Below are 24045 nucleotides of genomic sequence, written 5' to 3' on the forward strand. Positions count from 1 at the left end.
TGTTCATGTCTTCTACCCATTTCTCTCTCTCTTTTTTTAATATTTTATTTATTTAAGACACACACAGAGAGAGAGAACACCCAAGCAGAGGAAGCAACAAGCAGGAGAAGCAGGCTCCCCACTGAGCAGGGAACCCAATGTGGGACTCGATCCCAGGACCCTGGGATCACAACCTGAGCCGAAGGCAGACACTTAACCGACTGAGCCACCCAGGCATCTCCTTCTGCCCATTTCTTGACTGGATTGTTTTTTGGGTATTGAGTTTGATAAGTTCTTTATAGATTTTGGATACTAACCCTTTATCTGATAAGTCATTTGCAAATATCTTCTCCCATTCTGTCAGTTTTGTTTTGGTTTTGTTGACTTTCCTTTGCTGTGCAGAAGCTTTTTATCTTGATGAAGTCCCCATAGTTCATTTTTGCCTTTGTTTTCCTTGCCTTTGGAGACATATCTAGCAAGAAGTTGCTACACCCGAGGTCTTAGAGGTTGCTGCCTGTGTTCTGTTCTAGGATTTTGATGGATTCCTGTCTCACATTGAGGTGTTTCATCCATTTTGAGTTTATCTTTGTGTATGGTGTTAGAGAATGGTCCCGTTTCATTCTTCTGCATGTGGCTGTCCAATTTTCCCAACACCATTTGTTGAAGAGAATAACCTTTTTCCATTGGGTATTTTTTCCTGCCTTGTTGAAGATTAGTTGACCACAGAGTTGAGGGTCCATATCTGAGCTCTCTATTCTGTTCCACTGATCTATGTGTCTGTTTTTGTGCCAGTGCCATACTGTCTTGATGATCACAGCTTTGTAATATAACCTGAAGTCAGGCATTGTGATGCCCCCAGCTTTGTTTTTCTTTTTCAACATCCCTCTGGCTATTTGGGGTCTTTTCTGGTTCCATATAAATTTTAGGATTATTTGTAACAGCTCTGTGAAAAATGTTGATGGTATTTTGATAGGGATTGCATTGAATGTATAGATTGCTCTAGGTAGCATAGACATTTTAACAATATTTGTTCTTCCAGTCCATGAGCATGGAATGTTTTTTCCATTTCTTTGTCTTCCTCAGTTTCTTTCATGAGTATTCTATAGTTTTCAGAGTACAGAAACTTTACCTCTTTGGTTAGGTTTATTCTTAGGTATCTTATGGTTTTTGGTGCTATTGTAAATGGGATCAATTCCTTAATTTCTCTTTCTTCCATCTCATTGTTAGTGTATAGAAATGCACCTGATTTCTGTGCATTGATTTTATATCCTGCCATGTTGCTGAATTCCTGAGTTCTAGCAATTCTGGGGTGCTGTCTTTTGGGCTTTCCACATAGAGTATCATGTCATCTGTGAAGAGTGAGAGTTTGACTTCTTTACTAATTTGAATGCCTTTTACTTCTTTTTGTTATTTGATTGCTGAGGCTAGGACTTCTAGTACTGTGTTGAACAACAGTGTCGAGAGTGGAAATCTCTGTTGTGTTCCTGACCTTAGGGGAAAAGCTCTTATTAGTTTTTCCCCATTGAGAATGATAATTTGCTCTGGGCTTTTTGTAGATGGCCTTGATGATATTGAGGTATGTTCACTGTATCCCTACACTGTGGAGTTTTAATCAAGAAAGGATGCTGTATTTTGTCAAAACTTTTTCCGCTTCAATTGAGAAGATTATATGGTTCTTGTTTTCTCTTTTATTAATGTAGTGTATCACATTGATTGATTTGCGGATGTCGAACCACCCTTGCATCCTAGGAATAAATCCCACTTGGTCCTGATGAATAATCCTTTTAATACATTGTTGGATACTTATGGCTAGTATTTTGGTGAGAATGTTTGCATCCATGTTTAACAGCGATATTGGTCTGTAATTCTCCTTTTTGGTAGGGTCTTTGTCTGATTTTGGAATCAAGGTAATGCTGACCTCATAGAAAGAGTTTGGAATTTTTCCTTCCATTTCTATTTTTTAAAACAGCTTCAGAAGAATAGGTATTATATCTTCCTTAAATGTTTGGTAGAATTCCCCTGGGAAGCCATCCAGCCCTGGACTCTTGTTTGTTGGGAGATTTTTGATTACTGTTTCAATTTTCTTGCAGTTATGGATCTGTTCCAGTTTTCTGTTTCTTCCTCTTTAAGTTTTGGTAGCTTATAGGTTTCTAGGAATGCATCCATTTCTTCCAGATTGCCTAATTTATTGGCATATAGTTGCTAATAATATGTTCTTATAATTATTTGTATTTCTTCAGTATTGGTTGTGATCTCTCCTCTTTCATTCATGATTTTATTAATTTGGTTCTTTTATCTTTTCTTTTTGATAAGACTGGCTAGGGGTTTATCGATCTTATTAATTCTTTCGAAGAATCAGCTCCTAGTTTCATTGATCTGTTCTATTTTTTTTTATTTCTATTTCATAGATTTCTCCTCTAATTTTTATTATTTCTCTTCTCTTGCTGGGTTTAGGCTTTATTTGCTGTTCTTTCTCCAGCTTCCTTAGGTGTAATGTTAGGTTGTCTATTTGAGACTTTTCTTGTTTCTTGAGAAATGCTTGTATTGCTGTGTACTTCCCTCTTAGGACCACCTTTGCTCCATCCCAAGGGTTTTGAACAGCTGTGTTTTCATTTTCATTTTTTCCATGAATTTTTTAAATTCGTTAATTTCCTGGTTGACCCACTCATTCTTTAATAGGATGCTCTTTAACCTCCATGCATTTGTTTTCCTTCCAAATTTTCTCTTGTGATTGAGTTCAAGTTTTAAAGCACTGTGGTCTGAAAATATGCAAGGAATAATCCCAATTTTTTGGTACTGGTTGAGACCTGATTTGTGATCCAGTATGTGATGTATTCTGGAGAATGTTTCATGTACACTCAAGAAGAATTGTATTCTGTTGCTTTAGGATGGAATGCTCTGTATATATCTGTGAAGTCCATCTGGTCCATTGTGTCATTTGAAGCCCTTGTTCCCTTGTTGATCTGCTTAGATGATGTGTGAGTGGGGTGTTCAAGTCCCCTACTGTTATTGTATTCTTATCAATGTGTTTCTTTAATTTTGTTATTAATTGGTTTATATAATTGGCTACTCCCAAGTTAGGGGCATAAATATTTACAATTGTTAGAACTTCTTGTTGGATAGACCCTTTAATTATGATATAGTGACCGTCTCCATCTTTTTTTTTTTTTTAGAAGATTTCTATTTATTTGAGAGAGAGAGAGAACAAGCAGTGGGGAGGGGCAGAGGGAGAGAGAGAGAAGCAGACTCCCTGCTGAGCAGGAAGCCTGACATGGGGATCAAACTCAGGACCCCCAGAGATCATGATCTGGGCCAAAGGCAGCTGCTCAACTGACTGAGCCACCCAGGCACCCCCCTTCTTCATCTCTTTTTACAGTCTTTGGTTTAATATCTCTTTTGTCTTATATAAGGATTGCTACCCTGTGTTTTTTTTGATGTCCATTAGCATGATAAATGGTTCTCCACCCCCTCACTATCCATCTGGAGGTGTCTTTGGGTCTAAAGGAGTCTCTTGTAAACAGCATATGGATGGGTTTTGCTTTTTTATCCAATCTGATACCCTTGTCTTTTGATTGGGGCATTTAGCCCATTTACATTCAGAGTAACTATTGAAGGATATCAATTTAGTGCCAGTTGTATTATCTATAAAGTCCCTGTTTCTGTAGATTGTGTCTGTTTCTTTCTGTTCTATGTTACTTTGGGATCCCCTTTAATATTTCTTGCAAAGCTGGTTTAGTGATCACAAATTCTTTTAGTTTCTGTTTGTCTTGGAAGCTCTTTCTCTCTCCTATTCTGAATGACAGCCTTGCTGGATAAAGTATTCTTGGCTGCATATTTTTCTCTATTAGCACCCTGAATATATCATGCCATGCCTTTCTGGCCTGCCAGGTCTCCTGGGATAGGTCTGCTGTCAGCTTATGTTTCTACCTCTATAGGTTAAGGACCTCTTGTCTTGAGCTGCTTTCAGGATTTTCTCTTTGTCTCTAAAATTTGCAAGCTTCACTATTACATGCTGATGTGCTGACCTATTTTTATTCATTTTGAGGGGGAGTTCTCTGTGCCTCCTGTACTTGAATGCCTGTTTCCTTCCCCATGTTATGGAATTTCTCAGCTATAATTTGCTCAAATATACCTTCTGCCCCCCTCCTTTATTCTTCCTCTGGGACCCCAATTATTCTGCTACTGTTTTGCTCTATGGTATCACTAATCTCCTAAATCCTCCCCTGGTGATCCAGTAGTTGTTTGTCTCTCTTTTTCTCATTTTCTTTATTCTCCATAATTATCTATATCACTGATTCTCTCTTCTGCCTCATTTATCCTAGCAATTAGAGCGTACTTTTTTTAATTGCATCTCAGTAATACCCTTTTTTATTTCAATTGATTAGATTTTAGTTCTTTTATTTCCCCAGAAAGAGATCCTCTAGTGTCTTCTATGTATTTTTCAAGCCCAGCTAGTATCTTTATAATCATTATTCTGAATTCTAGCTCTGATATCTAACCTATGTCCATATTGATTAAGTCTCAGGCAGTTAGTACTGCCTCTAGTTCTTTTATCTGGGGTGTTTTTCTGTCTTGTCATTTTGTCCAGATAAGAATAGATGAGTGAGGGAACCAAATACAAAAATATCAACCACGACCCCAGCAAAATATACACTAGAAAAAAAAAAAATCAGAAGAGATCAGAAACCAAAAAAGAAAAAAGAAGGAAAAAAAGAATATAATCAAACGTGGACAGAACAGAATAATACACTAGGTCCTGCATGTGTTTTGGTCTGTTTGTTAGGAGAAGCTAGATGCTAAAATGGTATAGAAAGAAAACATATGTATACAAAAATAAAATTGAATACAATGAAAGGAAGCCAAAAATGAAGAATATATATTTAAAATGTAAAAATGAAAATTAAAAAAGACTTTAAAAAAGAGTTGATAAAATAAAACTAGTTGAAAAGGAAAAAAAAAGAATATTTAATCTGAAAGACTAAAGAATCATAAGGAAAAAAACATGAATTCTATACACTGTTTTCCCCTAGTGCTAGAGTTTTGTAATTCTATGTGATTGGTAAACTTGGTCTTAGCTGGATGTTCCTGCTGGTCTTCTGGGGATGGGGCCTGTTGCACTGATTCTCAAGTGTCTTTGCCCTGGGCAGAATCAAACCTCCCTTGACAGGGGGCCAGGCTAGGTATAAGCAGCTTCAAACTGCTCTGTGTGGCTTTTGTTAACTGAAGGGTTTCCATGCCACTTTAGAGGATGAAAATGAAAATGGTGGTGTTTCGATCCCCAGCCCTGGAGCTGAAAATTCATGCCCCCCACTCTTCAGTGGGCCCTCAGGGGAAAGCAGTCAAATACTCTTGTCTCCCTCGTTTCCGTCTGCACTCTGTGTTCATCCAGCCTGTGACCAAGCATTTTATCTCAGGCACCTGACCCCGTTTGGAGTCTCCAACTTTAGAGACTCCTGTGGCTCCCACTTGTGCCACCCCTCCCAGGAGAGGGAGGGGGGGTCCTGCAGCAGTTCTGCTTGCTGGGCCCCTGCTCAGAGAGCAGTTTCTAGACTCTGCTGTGGTTCGTGGTTTATGGCAACCCTGAATTGAAAGCCCACTCCTGGGATCGCTGATTGCAGCCAGCTTCCCTGCTCCAATGCCTGGGAACTCTCACACTCAGGCACCCCCGGTCTTTCTGTGACCCCCAGGAATCCTGAGACTTCACTGTCCCATCTAGAATTCCATCCCACTTCGCCACCTGAGCATCTTTCAGGCAGGGATGGCCCTCCCCAGAACAGACGTCTGAAAGTTCTGATTTTGCACTCTACTGCTTTATCACTTTCCAGTAGCTGGCTTTCGGACGCTCCCTCCCACCACAGTCTATCTTCCCTTATATCGCCTAGGATTCACTTCTCCACACCTCCTACCTTGCAGAAAGTGGTCTCTTTTCTTTTTGTAGAGTTGGCAGCAATTCTTACATCTCCAGTCGAGTTCGCAGGTCTTCAGAATGAATTGATAGCTATCTAGCTGAATCCCAGGAACCAGACAAAACTAGAGTCTCCTACTCCTCCACCATCTTACTCCTCCTGGAAGTTTGTACCTTTTGACCACCTTCCTCCACTTCTGGTAACCACAAACCTGATTTCTTTTTCTATGACTTTGGCAGGGTTTTGTTGGTTGGTTTGTTTTTAACATTCCCACATATAAGTAAGATCATATAGTATTTGTCTTTCTCTGTCTGACCTATTTGAATTAGCATAATACCTTCAAGGTCCATCCATATTGTTGCATATGGTAGGATTTCCTCATTTTTTTTTTTATGGCTGAATAGCATTCATCATGTGTGCTTGCACACACACACACCACCACCACCACCACCATCTTTATTCATTCACGCATGCATGGATACTTAGGTTGTTTCCATGCTTTGGCTATTATAAACAATGCTGCTGTGAACATAGGGGGTGCACATATCTTTGAGTTAGTGTTTTGTTTCCTTTGATATTTGCCCAGAAGTGGAATTACTAGATCAATGATAATTCTCTTTTTAAATTTTTGAGGATCCTCCATACAGTTTTCCATGTGACTGCTCCAATTTGCAGTCCCACCAACAGTGCACAAGGCTTCCCTTTTGTTCACATCCTTGCCAGCATATGTTTCTCTTGTCTTTTTGATGACAGCCATTCTAACAGGTGGGAGGTGATATCACATTGTGGTTTTGATTTGCATTTCCCTGATGACTAGTGATGTTGAGCATCTTCTCATGTACCCATTGGCCTTTCATATATCTTTTCTGGAGAAATGTTTATTCAGGTCCTTTGCCCATTTTCTAATTGGGTTGTTTTTTGTTATTGAGTTGTAGGAATTCTTTATGTATTTTGGATATTAACCTCTTACCAGATACAGGATTTGTAAATATTTTCTCCCATTCAGTAAGTTGACTTTTCATTTTGTTGATGGTTTTCTTTTGCTGTGCTGAAGCTTTTTAGTTTGATGTAGCCCCACTTGTTTATATCTTATGTTGTTGCTTGCACTTTAGGTGTGATTTTACAAAGTCCCCTACCAATGAGGTTTATTCCTATGTCTTCTAAGAATTTCATGGTTTTAGGTTGTAAGTCTTTAATCCATTTTGAATTAATTTTTGTGAGTGGTGTAAGATAGAGGTCAAGTTTTATTCTTTCACATGTGAATATCCAGTTTCCCCAGCACCATTTACTGAAAAGCCGGTCTTTTTTTTTGTTGTGTATTCTTGACTCCCTTGTCAAATACTAGTTGACCACATATGCTTGGGTTTATTTCTGGGCTCTTGATTCTGTTCCATTGGTGTACTGGCCTGTTTTTATGCCAGGGTCATACTGTTTTAATGACTGTAGCTTTATAGTGTAGTTTTGAAATCAGGTGTGACACCTCCTGCTGTGTTCTTTCCCAGGATTTCCTTGGCTCTTTTTTTTTTTTTTTTTGTGAATCCATATAGATTTTAGGAGTGTTTCTTTTTTTCTATTTCTATAAAAATGCCATTGAAATTTTGATAAGGTTTGCAGTGAATCTATAGATGGCTTTTGGTAGTATTGACATTTTAACAATATTAATTTTTCCAATCCATGAACATGGGATACCATTCCATTTATTTGTGTCTTCCTCGATTTATCAGTGTCTTGTGTTTTTCAGAATAGAGATCTTTTACCTCCTTGGTTACATTTATCCCCAAGTACTTTATTGTTTTTTTGGTTGTTCTTTTTTTTTTTTTTTTAAAGATTTTCTTTATTCATTTGACACAGAGAGAGAGTACAAGTAGGGGGCATGGCAGGCAGAGGGAGAGGGAGAAACAGACTCCCCGCTGAGCAAGGAGCCTGACGACATGGGGCTCAATCCCAGGACCCTGGGACCATGACCCGAGCCAAAGGTAGACAATCAACCAACTGAGCCACCCAGGCACCCCCCCCCCAGGTACTTTATCTGGAACTTCTGTGGTATCAGTTTCCCTTCTCATTTATAATTCTGTAATTTTGTTGATTTGGTCTTTCTCTTTTTTCCTTGGTTTGTCAATTTTGTTTATCTCTTCAAAGAGCCAACTCTTAGTTTGGTTAATCTTTTCTATTGTTTTTCTGTTTTCTCTTTCATTATTTCTGCTCTGATTTTTATTATTTCCTTCTTTCAGCTAACTTTGGGCTCAGTTTGTTCTTTCTCTAGTTCCTTAAGGCATAGAGGTAGGTTATTTGTTAATGTGGGTGTTTATTGCTATGAATGTCCCTGTAAGAACTGCTTTTGCTGCATCCTATAGATTCTGGTATTTTGTGTTTCCATTTTTGTTTGTCTCAAGAAATTTTATTTCCCCTTTCAAATTACTCTGGTGCCTGTTTCTTTCAGTGGCATTTTAAGCTGTAATAGTGTAGACAGCATTCCAAGGTAAAGTACTGTCTACACGCCTGTAGTAATTGGGCAAATGTTTTTAAATTAAATCTAGAATATGGATGTTATAAAAATAGCAGCTCCTTTCATTGAGGGCCCCACATGGCAAGCACACTCTGTCCTCCAGTCTTTCCATGGGTGTTCCTGTTGGACAGGTAACATTTAAAAGCAATAGCCCATCAGGCATATTAATTTGAGATAAGGCTAATATTTGAACCACCCAGGTCTATAGTCTCCAAAATCTGTGCTGCCCTTTAATTGTAAGTAGGAAATCTTACAGAAGTGGGACAGATGCCAAATCACCTTAGAGGCCATGCCAAAGATGGGAGTGCCCTCACTCAGGGAAGACAGCAAGTGAGGAGGGGTTGGGGTCACCTGGCCCACACAGTGGGGGAGACTGACCTTTGTACGCTGGCTTTAAAGCATGCTTCCTCTGTTTGTTAGTGTGGCTTGCTAGAATCTTTGGTGCTTACAGATGCATGGTAACAGTAGCCACAGTACAACTCTAAATGCAAATGGCTTTGTAAACTGGTTAAGTTATACAGGAGCTACTATATACAGCTCTCTGTAAATATATATACAAACTTCCTGATAAGGCCTTTTGAAAGTCTACATTTCAGTCACCACCATGCTGTGTTCAAATGATTAAAACTGTAGCTTTGGCATTTCTGATTTTTTAGAAAAGTGTGTAAAGTAGGGCGAATGAGGTTTGTAAAAGCTGAAGTCTGAACAGAAGCATGATGTTAAAACAAAGAACTTCACAAATGCAAAGTTTTTACTTTGGGTTTGCTATTTTAAAATGTACATTGGAATTAGAATCCAAAGCAAAACAGCGTAACGAGCAATCTAATTATGATGTTCTAAGTAACAGACTCATTACAGAATGTTATGTGCAAGTATCAGCATGGAGAGTCACAAATACAGTGTTTTATTTCAAGGCTCACTATGAGTGGATCTCTGGAAGAGAATGCCCTGTGTTTCCAAATGTTCTCCTAAGGGGGCAGGAAGCGGGCAGCCGGAGGAGCGTGATTACTAGTTGCTCTGCTTAGCAGCCAGCAGCCCTGCTGTTTCACAAACAAGCTAATAAACAGAGTAAGTTGGTCAAAGGAAGCCAGAGATTGGAGGGGTTTGGGGTCTCGGGCAGGCATGTTTTGGCAGCACTGAAGTACTATGCCTCCCAGGTTGGGACACAAGGAAGCCCAGGCAGAAGTAGAGGTCATCATCAAGAAGGCGAGCTGTTGGGCTCTGTTCACGTACTGTGCTGAGTGTAAGCCTCTCTGAGAAAATGGTGGGTCCAGAACTGGGGGTTCCTCTCCCCCATCAGCAGTGCCTGGCTCTTGCAAGGACCTACTTGAGTGCAGTGTGCACCGTGGCAGAAGCGTGAAAGTTCCACTCCGGTGCTCCTTGGTCATGGTCATTTCAGCTCCACCTGGGAGGGATAGTTCCTACGCATGCTGGCAGCTTCCAGACATCAGTTGTCTGGGTTTTTCTACCTCGGAGCTTCTCCAGAAGTCTTTAGTTTGTTCCCACCCAGGGTGTCTGGGAAGATAATCCCAAAGGGCAACCCTCAACAGTGGAGATTGGTGTCCCCGCCTCCCCTCCTTCTTGGCACCATCTTGAGCCCCAACCACCTACAGTGGAAACCAGTGTGAACACCTTTGCCTGTCTCCTCTCTCATTACCTGCCTCGTCCTCTGAGAACAGCTCCCAGGCAAGCTACCTGCATGGAGATCCTCTTCTCAGCTTTTGCTTTCAGGGAACCCCACACGGAGACAGCTACCAGGGGACACTTGGTATAGATTCCTTGTGGCAGAGCGGGGTGGGGGTGCGGAGCTGTTTCTTTGCAGACCCCAGGGTTTACTGAACAGGAGCAAGGAGGCATCTCAAGCCCTGAACCCCCTCATTCCTATGCAGAAGTTTCTCCATGAGGAAAGTTTATACTAGTCTTAGCTTCACTCAGGGATAGCAAGTTTGGGGGATATTTTTTAACATTTCTTGAATGATCTACTGAATAAGAGATTAGAGAATTTATTCCAGAGCATAGGATGATCTATCAATGACTATTTGCTATTTTGAGGAAAAGAAATTATTTTCTTATAGCTGTTTTCCTCCTTACACCTTTTTAATCCCCTTTACAAAACAATTTTAAAGAAATTAATTGAGGGGCACCTGGTGCCTCAGTCAGTTTCACATCCAACTCTTCATTTCGGCTCAGGTCATGATCTCAGGGTCATGAGATGGAGCCTCACATCAGGCGGGCATGGAGCCTCCTCAAGGTTCTCCCTCTCCCTCTGCCCCTCCCCATCTCTCTCTCTCTCTCTCTCACTCTCAAGAAAAAAATTGAGAATCTAAAATGGGTGTTATTACCAAAAATTATTTGCATGGCATTTTTTAAGATTTCAGTTTCCAAAGTTAATTTGTTTCCGAAGTTCATTACTAACATAGACATGCAAAAATAATTGTGTTTTTTGCAACCATGTTTAGTTCACTTATTCTAGTAATTTGGAAGATTGTGTGAGGTTTTGTGCATACACAATTATGTTATCTGTGAATCTGTATATGTAATTAGAGCTTAGAGATATTATTCTAATCTCTCAATGAAGGAAATTCTGAATCCTTTTGCTACGTGGTCACAGACTGAGAACCTCTAATGCCAAGGAACTTAAACCTCTGAGGCATCTGTCTCCAGGTTGAACAGTTCCCATTGCTAGAAATCTTTTTTTTTTAATATCTTCAGTTAGCCAGCATATATAGTACATCATAAGTTTTTAATGTAGTGTTCAACGATTCATTAGTTGCATATAACACCCAGTGCTCATCACAACACATGCCCTCCTTAATGCCCATCACCCAGTCACCCCATCCCCCACCCACCTCCCCTTCAGCAACCCTCAGTTTGTTTCCCATAGTAAGAGTCTCTCATATTTGTCTCTCTCTCTGATTTCTTCCCATCCAGTTTTCCCTCCCTTTCCTTGTCGTCTTCTGCACTGTTTCTTATATTCCACATATGAGTGAAACCATATGATGTCTTTCCCTGCTTAACTTACTTCACTTAGCATAATCCCCTCCAGTTCCATCCATGTCAATGCAATGGTGGGTATTCATCCTTTCTGATGGCTGAGTAATAGTCCATTGTATATATGGACCCCATCTTCTTTATCCATTCATCTGCTGAAGGGCACCTTGGCTCCTTCCAGAGTTTGGCTATTGTGGACCCACATTGCTAGAAATCTTGTTCATGTTTTGGACTTAGCTGGTTTCTGTTTCTCTGTGACAGCCATCCCGAAACCGGGAGACAGCTACACAGCCCTCAGGTACCTCGGCTCAGGTGAAGCCATTCTCAATGGCTCCTCCCATGATGAGATCTGTGGGCAATTCCTGAACATTTCTATGTAGAACCTGGGCTTGAGGAAAGGTTAGCTGGGAAACCATAAGAATAGTGTTTCTTTGAGACTGGATTTTAAAACACATGTAGTTTCTCCCCCCCTCCCCCACATACGTGCTTTGTTTTTGAAAGATTGCAAAAAAGAAAAACAGGAGACACATGTATATCACTGATTATTTTTAATGATTTTGTGCTATGGTTTGACCACAGCATTAAGAACAAGCAGAAAAAGCTGATTTCATAACTAACAAACAGCACTTAGAGCAACATCTTTCTTTAAAAGTATTGCAGTTACAGACCTTAGGTCTAAGAACTACATCACCATTGCTCAGTTAAAAGAGGCAGGTACACAACAGTTGGAAATATTTCTCTGTATATAACTTGGAATTATGTTGAAAAGTAAGCACAAAGGGCTGTTACAGACTTTAATGACCTGGTTATCAGAGCTCACATGAACTACTGAAAAGTTTGAATACAGTTGTACTTTTTTAGTTGGCTGCTTTATAATAAAAATTAAATGAACTCAATGCTATGAATAGTGTTGTACACATTTAAAAATAGCTTTCCACTAGACAAAGTCAATTAGAAAATGTGATCTTTGAAAGCCATGAAGTGAAAAATAGCAAGATACCAACAAGCACATTAAGATGAACCAGTACCATTAACAGTAAAATGTAAGCCTCAGTTAGTTCTGTAGAAAGGAAGCAATGGTGTGGTAACACAGTTTAGTACCTCTGAGTCTAGAACATTCTCTGATGACACTCATGCTCAATAGTTCTCCCAAGAGAAGGAACCGGGAAGGGTGGGAGTGTTGCTCCTGACAGCAGAGGGCCTTGGCTCCTAATGCCAAACCAGAACCACAAGGAGCCCCTGCAATTCACAAGGGAAGCAGACGGGGGCTGGACGGGACAGAGCCCCCAGGAGATAGCGATCTTGTCATGCCCCTTCAGAACAGTGCGAGAAGGGCTGACTTTTCATCCTTCAGCATCAAGGGTCACATTGTAGAGGTGTTCTCAATGTCAGGAGAATCTGTAATAGTCTGCTTTCTGGAGGATAAGGGCATGATTCTCGTGATTTTCAAAATCAGAACATACGCCACAGAGCAAAGAAAAAACATGGGTTTTATTAGAATATCCTCTGGTGACAGAGTAGAGTGGAAATATGGATCAGACGGGCAAAATTTCCCTGACTGCCTTTATGGACGACACTGGAAAGGAGGCACACACCCATGATTCAACCGTGGTTTTGGTGAACACGTGATAGGCCTTTTCCTTTTTTTAGTATTAGGATATTTGAAGAAAAATGCAGAGGTCATAACGGACACTTAACACTGAGCTGAAAGGATAGATGCTGCGTAAGAGGTGGGACAGAACATGCGACTGAAAACGTCGTCCCTAACTGCTGGCAAAACCTAGCTTGTCAAGATCACCACGAGACACCGACAGGAATGGATAGAAGGAATATTCTTCACCTGACTGGCTGGTAGCTAATTCTCTGTGAATGATAACCCAGAACAAAACAGTTTTTCTAAGAGTGGGGTCTTCTCCTAAGTGGATTTGTTTTTCCTGAGATACTCTTGCCCTACACACGCATTCATTCATTGGCTCCACAGCTTCCGTTTGTCAAAGAAAAAGGCACAGAGAGACTAGGGACACAGACGGCTGCCAACGCCTCTGTACGGAACAAAGTCCTCTGCTGCTGGCCAACTTACTGAACTTGGACATAATTTCTGCAGTTTTAACGAAGTACGTGCTTCTCCCTGGGGCCTGACGTCTCCACTATTCTACAACATGAGCTATCTTTTCATAAAGCAAAGGTGAAAAAAACTTCTTTTTTTCTGACTACCACTGGTCCAACTGAGCCTTACTAAAGAGATGAAAATGAGAAGCATCTAGTGGCAACCAAAAAGCTGTGGGATTCTTTTTAAATTATTTTTTTAATAAAGGGTTTTCACAGCAAAGATGCAACTCTCAATTGCCATACATATGCTGGTCACAAACAGTGGCTTGCTTGTTCAGACTTCTTTCCCTTGTGTTATAATATTGATATTTAATAGGAAAATAAACTACATAGACTTTTATCTGTATGCATCCATTTGCAAATTTCCTTACAAAAGAGGACAAAGCACATAGGCATTCACAAATTCTATGCCATTTCTGTTAAAATCAGTATCTATACATTATATTACAGTATTAACAATCTTTTGTTCTACCCATTGGGTAGGATATGTGCATAATATATTCAAGTTATATACAGCACCTTACAAATAAAAACATAAGAGAAGACAGACAACTGAAAAAGCACCATTGTAAGTGAGGCACAACAAAGGTGGGGGCAGAGTGCGGTGGTGGGGGGCTCAGTTCCTGCGCCTGCTGAAGTCAGCAGGAGCCCCCGGCATGCAGAGCTCTTTGGAACGCCACGGGCGACGCGACATGCGGGTAGGGCGTCGGCACCCCCACCACACTGCACACAAACAAGCACACGCCGAGGAAGGAGAGAGGATCAGAGGAAGGCCGCACTTTCTTGGCAAGGCATTCTGACTCACACACCCCAGCGTCCTGATGGCCTGGAAAGCCGCTGCTGCAAACGACTAAGTCTGGCAGTAAATCACAAACTTGAGCTACGTGAAAGACGCAGTACTTTGGGTGGTAAAATAACCTCGGCTGAAATCTTGGGTCCTGAAAAATGCAGGGTATGGCGAGGCAGGAGTATTTTGCAAGATCTCCTGGCCGGCCTTGGCAGCTGGTGCCAGTCAGGGGAGCTGCGAAGCTGCCAAGACTGGCTTTTGTGGTCTGGGGCCAAAGTGGTTTCTTCATCTGTGACTTTGGTGGGCACTGGTGGGTACCGCGTGGCTCCCACTGAGGAGAGGAGACCTGCCAGCCCGTCACCCAATCATGTCATTTCATTCAGGTTCACCAAGGCCAAGGTAATCTGGGTGAGCGTCAGCAGAATGGAGCCCGTGTCGGACCCTTCAGCTAGGATTGGGGGCTCTGGCAGAGAGGGGAGGCGGCCTTGAGGGGGCGTGTCACCATACAAAGGCTTGGTGCCAAGCGTGGGCGTATGTCTTGTTTTAGCCACAGACAAAACCGCAAAGTTAAAAACCGAGTGTCCTTCCCAGTTTCCCTCACCACCCCCCTTTGCACACTGCTGAGCTTTGGAAATCTGAAGAAAAATGAACGGCATACGAGACAACATGCAGTTAACGGTGCCGCTCTACATAGCAAAGCTCACCGCAGGAGCCCCGGCACAGCCAACACCAGACGGAGGCTGCAGGCAGGGAGCACAGAGTGGGGGTGGTGAGGGGGAGCGGCCCCCAGCCCTGCCCCAGAGGACCCTGCCAGGACCCTTCTACAGGCACCCCCTAGTCAGAAAAACAACTGGACGGATGGCCAGTTGCAGGAGGGCCCTGTCAAGGGGGACAACTCTGCTTCTGAGGGGAAGGCTGTGATTTGACCAGATTCTTCCAGGTCAGTGCAGCTTTCTAGCAGTGCATGCCGTTTGAGCCCTTCTCATTCTTACGAAAGTAGACTAACGGTGAAGAAGATCAAATGAAGATGTTCAGAAGCCCGAGGTGTGCTCATCTGTGCACCACATTCCTACGCCAGTGCTTCTGAAGGCCTCCCAGCCTCTGTCCTCTCCGAAGAGTTTGAACTAAAATCAGCAGATACATGTGAAGTCCTCCTCAGGACAAGTCTTTGCAAGTTTTAAATACTCTCTTCGGCTATCTTGAAATTTCTTGTGGGCTGTGTGTCTATGTGCCTATGCGGCAGGGAAGGACAGAAGGCATGCTTGTCAAACTCCTTAATACTAACTTTTGGTCAGGGACACAAAGAATGGAGCAACGTTTACTCAATTACACAGTTTGTTTAGCAAAATCTCATTTGTACTAAGGACTGCTTTGGCGACTGAAGAACACAGACCTCCTGAAAAAGCAAATACACCCCTGAAGACTATGTTCCTAGAAACGGGATTCAACATGCCTTGGGTTTCCTGCTTCTGGAAGTCTGGGGACGGCAGCCGGATGCCCGGGAGCACCAGTTCCCACCCACTGCTCCTTTGAACAATGCAATCCTTTATCCTAACTCTCTACTGAAATAATAAACCTACCACGAATTGCCTACATCACAGGTTCCCAAGCCAGACCCGCAGGTCTCCTAAGTACGTGAGCTTCTTGAACATTGGGCCCCCGTACAAGCTGCCCCCTCACATCACCTCTTGTCCCTCAGCTGGCCAGTAATGTGGTGCGAACAGGGCGGCCACACCTTCCAAGAAGCCACGGATCTAAATCACCTTTTCCCCATGTCGAAGGGAATTGACTAGTAATTCAATTCATGACCTTGGCTTTCAAACTAATTCATCACAGAGGTCCAGCCTCAAAGACCATCAAGTCATGGTTTGATAGGTCTGTGTCTTGAAATAACTATTTAACTCCAAAGGGCAATTATTCTCTAGGGAGGCCGAATGGGGGGAACCTCCTTTGAAGGACGATTAAAGTTATTTGAATTAAATAATTGCTTTGCCAATTATTGTGGACATCTGCAAAACATTCATAAACTTGCAAAGTAACTAGGGAATTTACCAGTTTCTAACCATAGCTCATTCCTGTAGCAGGTAGGAAAAGGACTGTGAAACCATTTTGAGCAAGAGCTATATAAGGCGGGTTCACCACTTTACCAAAATTGCAGGTGAGGTTTGGAATGATGACTAAGCTTCTCCTTTTGCATCTGACAGGACACCTAACCTACCCTGAGCCCCCACCTGTGGGGGGGGTCCTGACTGGGTCACGTGCTAACATTCCCCTGCGGGGCCAGGTCAGGCTTCAAGCCAAGGGGATGCCCAGCTTGCTTAAGCGCAGGCCTGTGACCCAGGCAGCGAGCAGAGCTGCGGGAGGGCCTGGGGCATGGGAGAGGCAGTCTCTGGGTCTGAGTCCGGGCTCCCAGGGATCTGCCCGGTCTCAGAATCCCCGAGGCAGCCGCCGGAACACAAGCCTCCAACAGGCTCTGAGGCCTGAGTGTCAGCTTCTGCCCCACCTTTTCTCTCTCTCCTCTGAAGAGTGACTAGTCCTGTGGAGGTTACTGTGTGGAACGGGTGAGTCCAACGGACATTCCGATCCTCCAAACAAAACAAAACCCAGCCACCTCCTGACCAAGAGAAGTAGCAGAAAGCAGTGGATAGGACAGTCTCCAGCTCTGAGCCCACAGCACCAAGTCACCTCCCTGAGAAACCACCCCGGAGACCCACAGACAGACATGAACACGCGTGTGCAGATTCGGCAGGAAAACTGCAGAGATCAGAGTCACTGAGCCATCATTCCAAATTCACTGTTTTACACACAGAGGCCAAAGGGGACGAGCCCTCCCGTGGCCCGGTGCGGGCCAAACCCACAGGCTACGGCTGTCACATGGGCCAGATGGGCTTCCACACAAGGAAGTTATCTATTCTACAGAAGAGCAAATGCCTGGAAATATCAGGAGTAGTAAAGCGAAGACTAGCAATATTTAAAATTAGCCTTCTAGTTGCATTGAACTACTTGTGCTTTTTATCCTGTGCGCTCCCAGTCGCTCCCCGCCCTGCACTGTTGGGTAACCGTCCGGGGAGCCGAGGACGCTCCCCCTGGAGCTGGGGTGGGCTCTGAGCACCGCATTCCTCCAAGAGCGCAGCGCCAGCGGCAGTGAGGTGCAAGGGCTTGTTCCGGTGCGGGGCACCTCGGCGTGCTCTCATCTGCTCCAGGGGCCGCCTGCGCATGAAGAAGCCTTGCACACCGTGGCCAGGTAGGCCGCCCCGGGGGCCACGGCGGAGGGCCTCCAGAGCCCTGACCAGCCATCCAGGCCTGAACTGAACTACCTATCTAGAAAAGGAGAGAGAAAACGGGGAGTACACTGAGAAGTCACATAGTTCAACAGTATTAAAAATAACCACCTTGCATTTTAAACAATTTATTGCATAAAATAATGTATGTATCTGAGTATATTTCATGCTACAGTGGAAAAAAAACCTCTAAATTACTGAAGAAACTGCACCGCGGGAGGATGGGCAGCACTGCATGATACCGGGTACATAAATGCATGTGTCGGGGTCAAAGTTAATCAAATATGCAGCCTAAGACTAGCAGAGTAACTCAAACAAGTCAGAAATGCTGGGATTTAGTATTTCCTATCTTCCATCCAAAAGTCTCCAAATACTTCAGTGATGCACTGCTATGTCAGGCCAACTCCTGCAACAGGAATGGCTTCCAGACTTAGGTAAGTTGGCGTATGTGAGGCTACATCCCCAAACATCTTTTCTCGCGTGATTCTGGGGAACACTCCAGGTATTCCTCGGGCCTAATAATAATCCACAGGTGATAAGACAACATACAGAACTTCACATGGAACAGTCCCCTCATATATAAACATTTAGATAGTGCAACTTTTTAAAAACACATCGTCACAACACAAATTAACTCCTTGCATTCATCTGACTTCTTCACTTTATACCTTGGCACACAAAACAGGAATTTTGAATCATGTTTTTAAAACAAAATAAAAGTTCCACACCTTGGGAGAAAAAGCAAACTGGCCGATACTTCCCCATGATAATATATAATAATGCATCCTTCTTTATCAATTAGTTATAAAATGGGCCATTCTGGCCTCTTTCTCTGCAAAGTCTCCTTTCATAATTAAATAAATCAAATACCTCTGTGGGTCTTATTTCATGATCTCTTCCAAGCATCCCTTTCTCTGTGTTCCCAAGCCCGCCCTTTGCCAAAACCAGCCCCCACCCCCACCCCGTCCTGACGCCTGTCCCCAGATAAACACTGTTCGCGGTCAGACCGGATGGAAGTTTGTATTATTTCAGTCTAGTCTGCATGCAATTCCCCTGAAAGGAATCAGAAACAAAGACCACGTTTGCACATTTGGTTTTACTTCGTTGTAGCAGGTGAGACGGACCACCACCGTGCCGGGGGGTGGCGGAGGCCGCGCGGCCCTCCTCCCTCCTCCTCGGCATCTTCCTCCTCCTGCGCACGTGAGCGGGTCAGACAAGGTTGCCGGGCTTCCTGTCTTTGCCCTGGAGGGGCAGCACTGTGCCCCCCGAGCTGTCCTGCTGAAACGGCAGTCTGCTCGCCCGGTGCGCGCTGCTGTGCTGGTGATGGAAGAAGGAGGCGCCCGGGTAGTGGCCCATCACCTCGCTGTACGTCGGGGGCGGCCCCTCCATCCTCCCGTTACTGCTGCGGGTGCTGGCGCTTATGCCTGAGTTGCTGCTCGGCGGACACGGGCCCCCACTGCACACGGAAATGTCTATCAAATCACTGTCGAATATGGTTCGGTTGGGCGGGGCCCGCACAGATTCTCGGTTGAGTTCCCTCTGCTGTTCAGGGTCCCTGAGCTGCAGGGCGCAGGGCCCCTGGTAAGGAGGCGGCTCCTCCCCGTCAGACAGGGAGATGGTGGGAGGAAGGTCGATCTCGTGCTGCACGTAGGGGTAAGTGGGCTGGAAACGGCTGAACCGGTCCCTCTGGATAAAGGATGGGGCGGTAAACCTGTCCCTGGACCTCGGGGCATACATGATCTGCAAGGGAAGGAGGAGAGGGTTGAAGATATCCACGACACAAGGACCACGAATGTGATGGTATCAAGAAAGTTCATGCCTGGTCTGTGTTCTCAGCAGTTTGGAGACTTTTTTTTTTTTTTTTTTTACATTTTCTTTATTTATTTGACAGAGAGAGAGAGACAAAGCGAGAGAGGGAACACAAGGAGGGGGAGTGGGAGAGGGAGAAGCAGGCTTCCCCTGGAGCAGGGAGCCCCCGATGCGGGGCTCGATCCCAGGACCCTGGGATCGTGACCTGTGCGGAAGGCAGATGCCTAACGACTGAGCCACCCAAGCGCCCTCAAACAGTCCTCAAAACAGGAAACAACAGGAAAAGTCTACTTCAGGAAAAAAAAAAGTCGTTTTCTTATTCCCTGTGACTTACATCACTCATCTTGCCAAACCACAGGTAATCTAGGATGGTTCAACAGCGGAGACTGTGGTTAACTGGTTTAATGGGAGTTAGGGTGTATGCTATGTATACATTTTCTGGTTCCGGTAGAATACAACAGCAATTTCCAGAGTTCAGTAAACAGGAACGGGGTGGAAGAACGCTGTGCGGGTGGCGCTGCAGTCCTGCCCACCCGGTGACAGTTCTGGGCCCCCACCCCTTCACCTGGAGCAGAAGGACCATGCTGCCTGCTCTCTCACCTATGATTCAGAAGAGTAGGGGGCCCCTCAGAGTTTTCATTGTAAATGTAAATTTAATTGCACACAATGGTACTTGGGGTAGGTACAAGGCACTGGGTCAATTTATGAATTATTTACAGGAGCATGTTGATCTATCAATTACTTAAGAAAATAAAGAAAAAGTGCGTTCTTTTTCCTTCTAGGTTCTAGGCTTATCCAGTTGTTTCATTCTGGATAAAAGTTTCCTGTAGTTATTTTTAGTAACTGACATGAAAAATATTTTGTACTCCAAAGTAAATATAATTACAGATTTGTTTTCCCAAAATGAATCCAAGTACTATTCTTCTTACATAATCCTCTTACCTAGTCCACCATCCAAATTTCTTCTAGAGGAAAGAGATATATACAGATCTAAAGATATATATCTCCACTGACTTCTCTCACACCATAGTTTTAGCTTATAGGCAAAAATTTTGTTATTTAAAAAAATCATATTATTAAACTTGGAGATGTATTTATAAACTATGCCCACATCTGCCAAGCCTCATTATTAGCAGCTTACGGGATCATGTAAAGATCAGTGATTCTCAACCTGGTTTCTGTAAGGAGCTTCAGACTAGCAGGAATCATCTCTAGGACATTCCAGGGCAAAACTCCTCCCCACCTTTTTAACCCAAAGTTATAGCATATACCTTAAGGGAAATGCGTTATTTCTTAATCTATGCTGTTAATACACTTAGCCTTTCCACCAGTTTTGCTGCAATGGTTTTTCCCCTCCTCCTTCCCCTGACATGGGTGCAGCAGCTACCTCTGGCGGCCCACCCCCCACCCCTGCCCAACTCCTTACCTCTGAGGCCCCTGGCCGAGGCCCGGAGCTGCCTGAAGGCCACAGGCGCCCTTCCTGGCAGTGGGAGGACAAGAAACATCACAAGAAAATCATTAGTTTCATACAACAGCACCCAAAATCAAGGGATCACATTCCTCTTTGACAGAAGCAGACCTGTTTAAAACATGGAGTGACAAAGAACTGGTCCTTTTTCACACCTAACATCTAAACAGAATTGTGACCATAAGGAAAAGGTAGGAGGTTTTGGTCTCAGCCATAATAGATTTGAAATAGATCTGAAATCAAATATCTTCCGAACTATACACCTGTGTGTTTGCAATACATTCAAAATGTCCTCAAAACTGCATTCAAAACTGCATTCAATCACCACCCGGATCTGCGTAGGGTCTGGGTGAATCCAAGCTCTTATTCGGAGGCCTGCCTGCACAATGGATGCTAGCGGCACAGGGCCGAGTGCCAGACAACACCCTTCTGAACTGCAACCAGCTTTGACCTAAGCAACAGCAGTAGTAGAAGGAAAACGCTAGCTAGCCACACTGGTTGGCTTTCAGACCCAAAACTGAGTTTCCAAAAGCCCAAATGCCCTTTGAGTGTCTTGTAGTGAGTTTATTCTTCAGTCTATATATTCATAAGGCAGATGTAACTGGACATCTAGTTGTTTAATATCTTTTTCAAAAATGTTTGACCAGACCCACAAGGTGACAAGCAAACAGTAGACATGATTAAGGGTCATTTCTAACTCCGTAAATTTGTTTACAAAGCATTTCAATATGTCATCACTTTTGAACCCAAATTGTTGGCTATTAGCCAGTGTCTGTTGGGCTATTTATTAGCTTAAGGCCTGTTACTCTAAGAAAGAGAGTAAGAACAGCTGGGTTGGTGGTGGTGGTGGTGGTGGGGAGAGACGCCTGTATTTTTGGATTCCTAGAAATATGCATACATGACCTTGTGCCATCACTGAGCCTCCTGAAGTCTAAGAATGCCCACGAGTCGACCTGCCAGGTAAAACACCCCTACGTCTTTGGACGTGAAGGCCAACCCTCTCTCGCTCCCTTTTGTAGGCCAGAATTCTAATACAAACACTCCCTTCACAGCTAAACAGTGTACTTGTCCGGTACATATAACCTGTTCCTAAGATACCCGCAGGACGACATGGAATCAGGGGCAAAAATATGAACAGGCCCAGCTGCACTTAAAGGAAGCCGGGGCTTAGGGTCTGATTATGAAATCACGTAATGGGCCGTTTTGGCTCCGGCATGGCGACAGGTGACAGACGGCGCCAAGTTGAATCTAATCAAGCAGCTGCCCCGCACCCACAGGCAGCTCTTCACCAGGCCTAGAGCTGCATGGAGCTGGTGCAGCTTCCTCGGGGTCAAAGGGAAACGATCAGTATGCCTCTGGGTGGTCGTCGCCACTCTCAGATTGAAAACAGCGGGAAAACGAAGCCTTGCATAGCTCTGTGACTTGTAATTTTGCCCCAGCAACTCTTCGTGTCCGTCACGTGAGCTTGGGGCCACTCCTGCGCCTGCACACACTGGCCACCCCCCTGACCCTGGGGACTGGCACCAGGCGACAGCCAGAGCAGGAGGCTGACACAGAGTGAGCCGCCTAAGGGCCAGAAATAACAGCACCATGTGAGGTGACCTAGAAGTAGGGGCTCGCACGTTTTCTGAAAATGGAAATAGCCATCCTCGATGGTTTTACTTCCCTAGAAATGAACCAAACTGGGACACTGCCTGCAAAAGACCATGCCTTGTGGTCTTGAGCCTCCATTCACCGAAGTCATACCTGACCCCCGTTGCCAGTTCCACTCGGTGCTTTGTCACCTCTCACCGGGACTCCTCTGAGCCACGCCGGGGCCGCTCTCCCGCCTTTGGCGCCACACTCCCTTCCTGGTCTGTGCTTTCGCCTCCCTGGCCACGCGGCCCCAAGCTCGGTGGTGCCTCCAGCTCTGCGTTTGGTAAAATGTGGGGAGGTCCTCAGACCCCGCCTGGGGCATGTCTGCTCTCACTGCGGGCTCCCTGGGCCACTCCCTCCCGCCCCCCTCCTTGCAGGGCCATCCTGGTGGGGGTGGGTCTACGCCACTGCACCTCCTCCCGGGAGCTCCAATACCCAGCTGTGGGGGCCTCCTGGATTCCAACGGAATCCCAGCACCGACCTGTTTGCACAGGAGCTCATCAGCTTCTCCCGGAATTTCATATTCCTCTGCCACTGGGGCTCATCATCCTCTTACCATTCCCCCTCGCCCCCACTCTACCTCCCTCATTGCCATCATGAATATTTTATTTATTTATTTATTTTTAAAGATTTTATTTATTTATTTGTCAGAAAGAGAGCACAGGCAGGGGGAGAAGCAGGCTCGCCACTGAGCAAGGAGCCCGCGCAGGGTTCCATCCCAGGACCCTGGGATCATGACCTGAGCCGAAGGCAGCCACCCAACCGACTGAGCCACCCAGGCGCCCCTCCGTCATTAATATTTTAACAATGACATGGTTTATGGACAACTCTCTGCCCCCTGATTCATTCGTTTTTACAGGACACTTTTTTAGGGCTTTCACCCACACAGTACACAGGAGCCCATGAAAACTATGAGATCTCCAAGATGCCATGGTGAGAACAGTTAGGGTCAACAGCCCAGAAAAGCTGTCATTCTAGTTCTGTGCTGGTACACGGAGAACTGAGACCCAGAAGATGGCCAGAATTCTAGAAAGTCTGGCTCCCAGCCGACTTGATGGTTAGGGACCTGCCTCACTCAGGCCCTCATGCCATAAGCTGCAGTGGCCACACCCCGGGGGCTGTCCCATCACCAGACTGTCCTCAGGAGCACCCAATCCCACACTGCTGGTGAAGCCCGATGATTCTTGCCCCCCAGGTGAGGTGAAGTCCTTGGACTATGATTTGACCCCATGACCAGTGTCCTCCAAGGGGCCTGTACTATCTTTTCAGAAAGCTGTGGCTAGCTGAACTCAAAGACATGGGCCCTTTTGCCTAGACCCCTCTGTTTCTGCATCTCCAAACACTACTGGTGACATTTTCAGGGAGAAGGGGCTCATCCTACAGCTGGATTTACTCAAATGGCAATATTTCTGGATCCTCATTATGGAAGCAATTTTTATTTCAACAGAGAAGTCTCCATTGTTCCTGGCTAATGCTTATATTATTACATGGTATTATACTTGGAAGAAGCTGTGAATTAAGATAATACTTAAAATAGTTCATAGAAATTTGAGCAATAGGAATAAAATTTTGCT

General features: G+C 44.4%; 1 protein-coding gene across 32 annotated transcripts in view; it reads right to left on the minus strand.

Moving 5' to 3' along the window:
• Window positions 1-11913: 11913 nt before the first annotated feature.
• LDLRAD4 (low density lipoprotein receptor class A domain containing 4) overlaps window positions 11914-24045 on the minus strand; it is a 450420-nt gene continuing 438288 nt past the window's right edge. For 30 of the 32 annotated variants that reach the window (XM_025865209.2, XM_025865205.2, XM_073888066.1 and 27 more), the window contains 2 exons: window positions 20795-20848; window positions 11914-19299 (listed from right to left, as the gene is read on the minus strand). In XM_025865209.2, the coding sequence (XP_025720994.1) occupies window positions 18769-19299; window positions 20795-20848 (585 nt within the window). In that variant the 3' untranslated portion in view covers window positions 11914-18768. The remainder of the gene's footprint in view (window positions 19300-20794; window positions 20849-24045) is intronic. The other 2 variants (XM_073888062.1, XM_073888064.1) reach the window with 1 other exon arrangement.

The sequence above is a fragment of the Callorhinus ursinus genome, unplaced genomic scaffold (genome assembly GCF_003265705.2).
Source record: "Callorhinus ursinus isolate GAN/ISIS: 27379988/994484 unplaced genomic scaffold, GSC_fseal_2.0 scaffold86, whole genome shotgun sequence".
NCBI classification, from domain to species: Eukaryota; Metazoa; Chordata; class Mammalia; order Carnivora; family Otariidae; genus Callorhinus; species Callorhinus ursinus.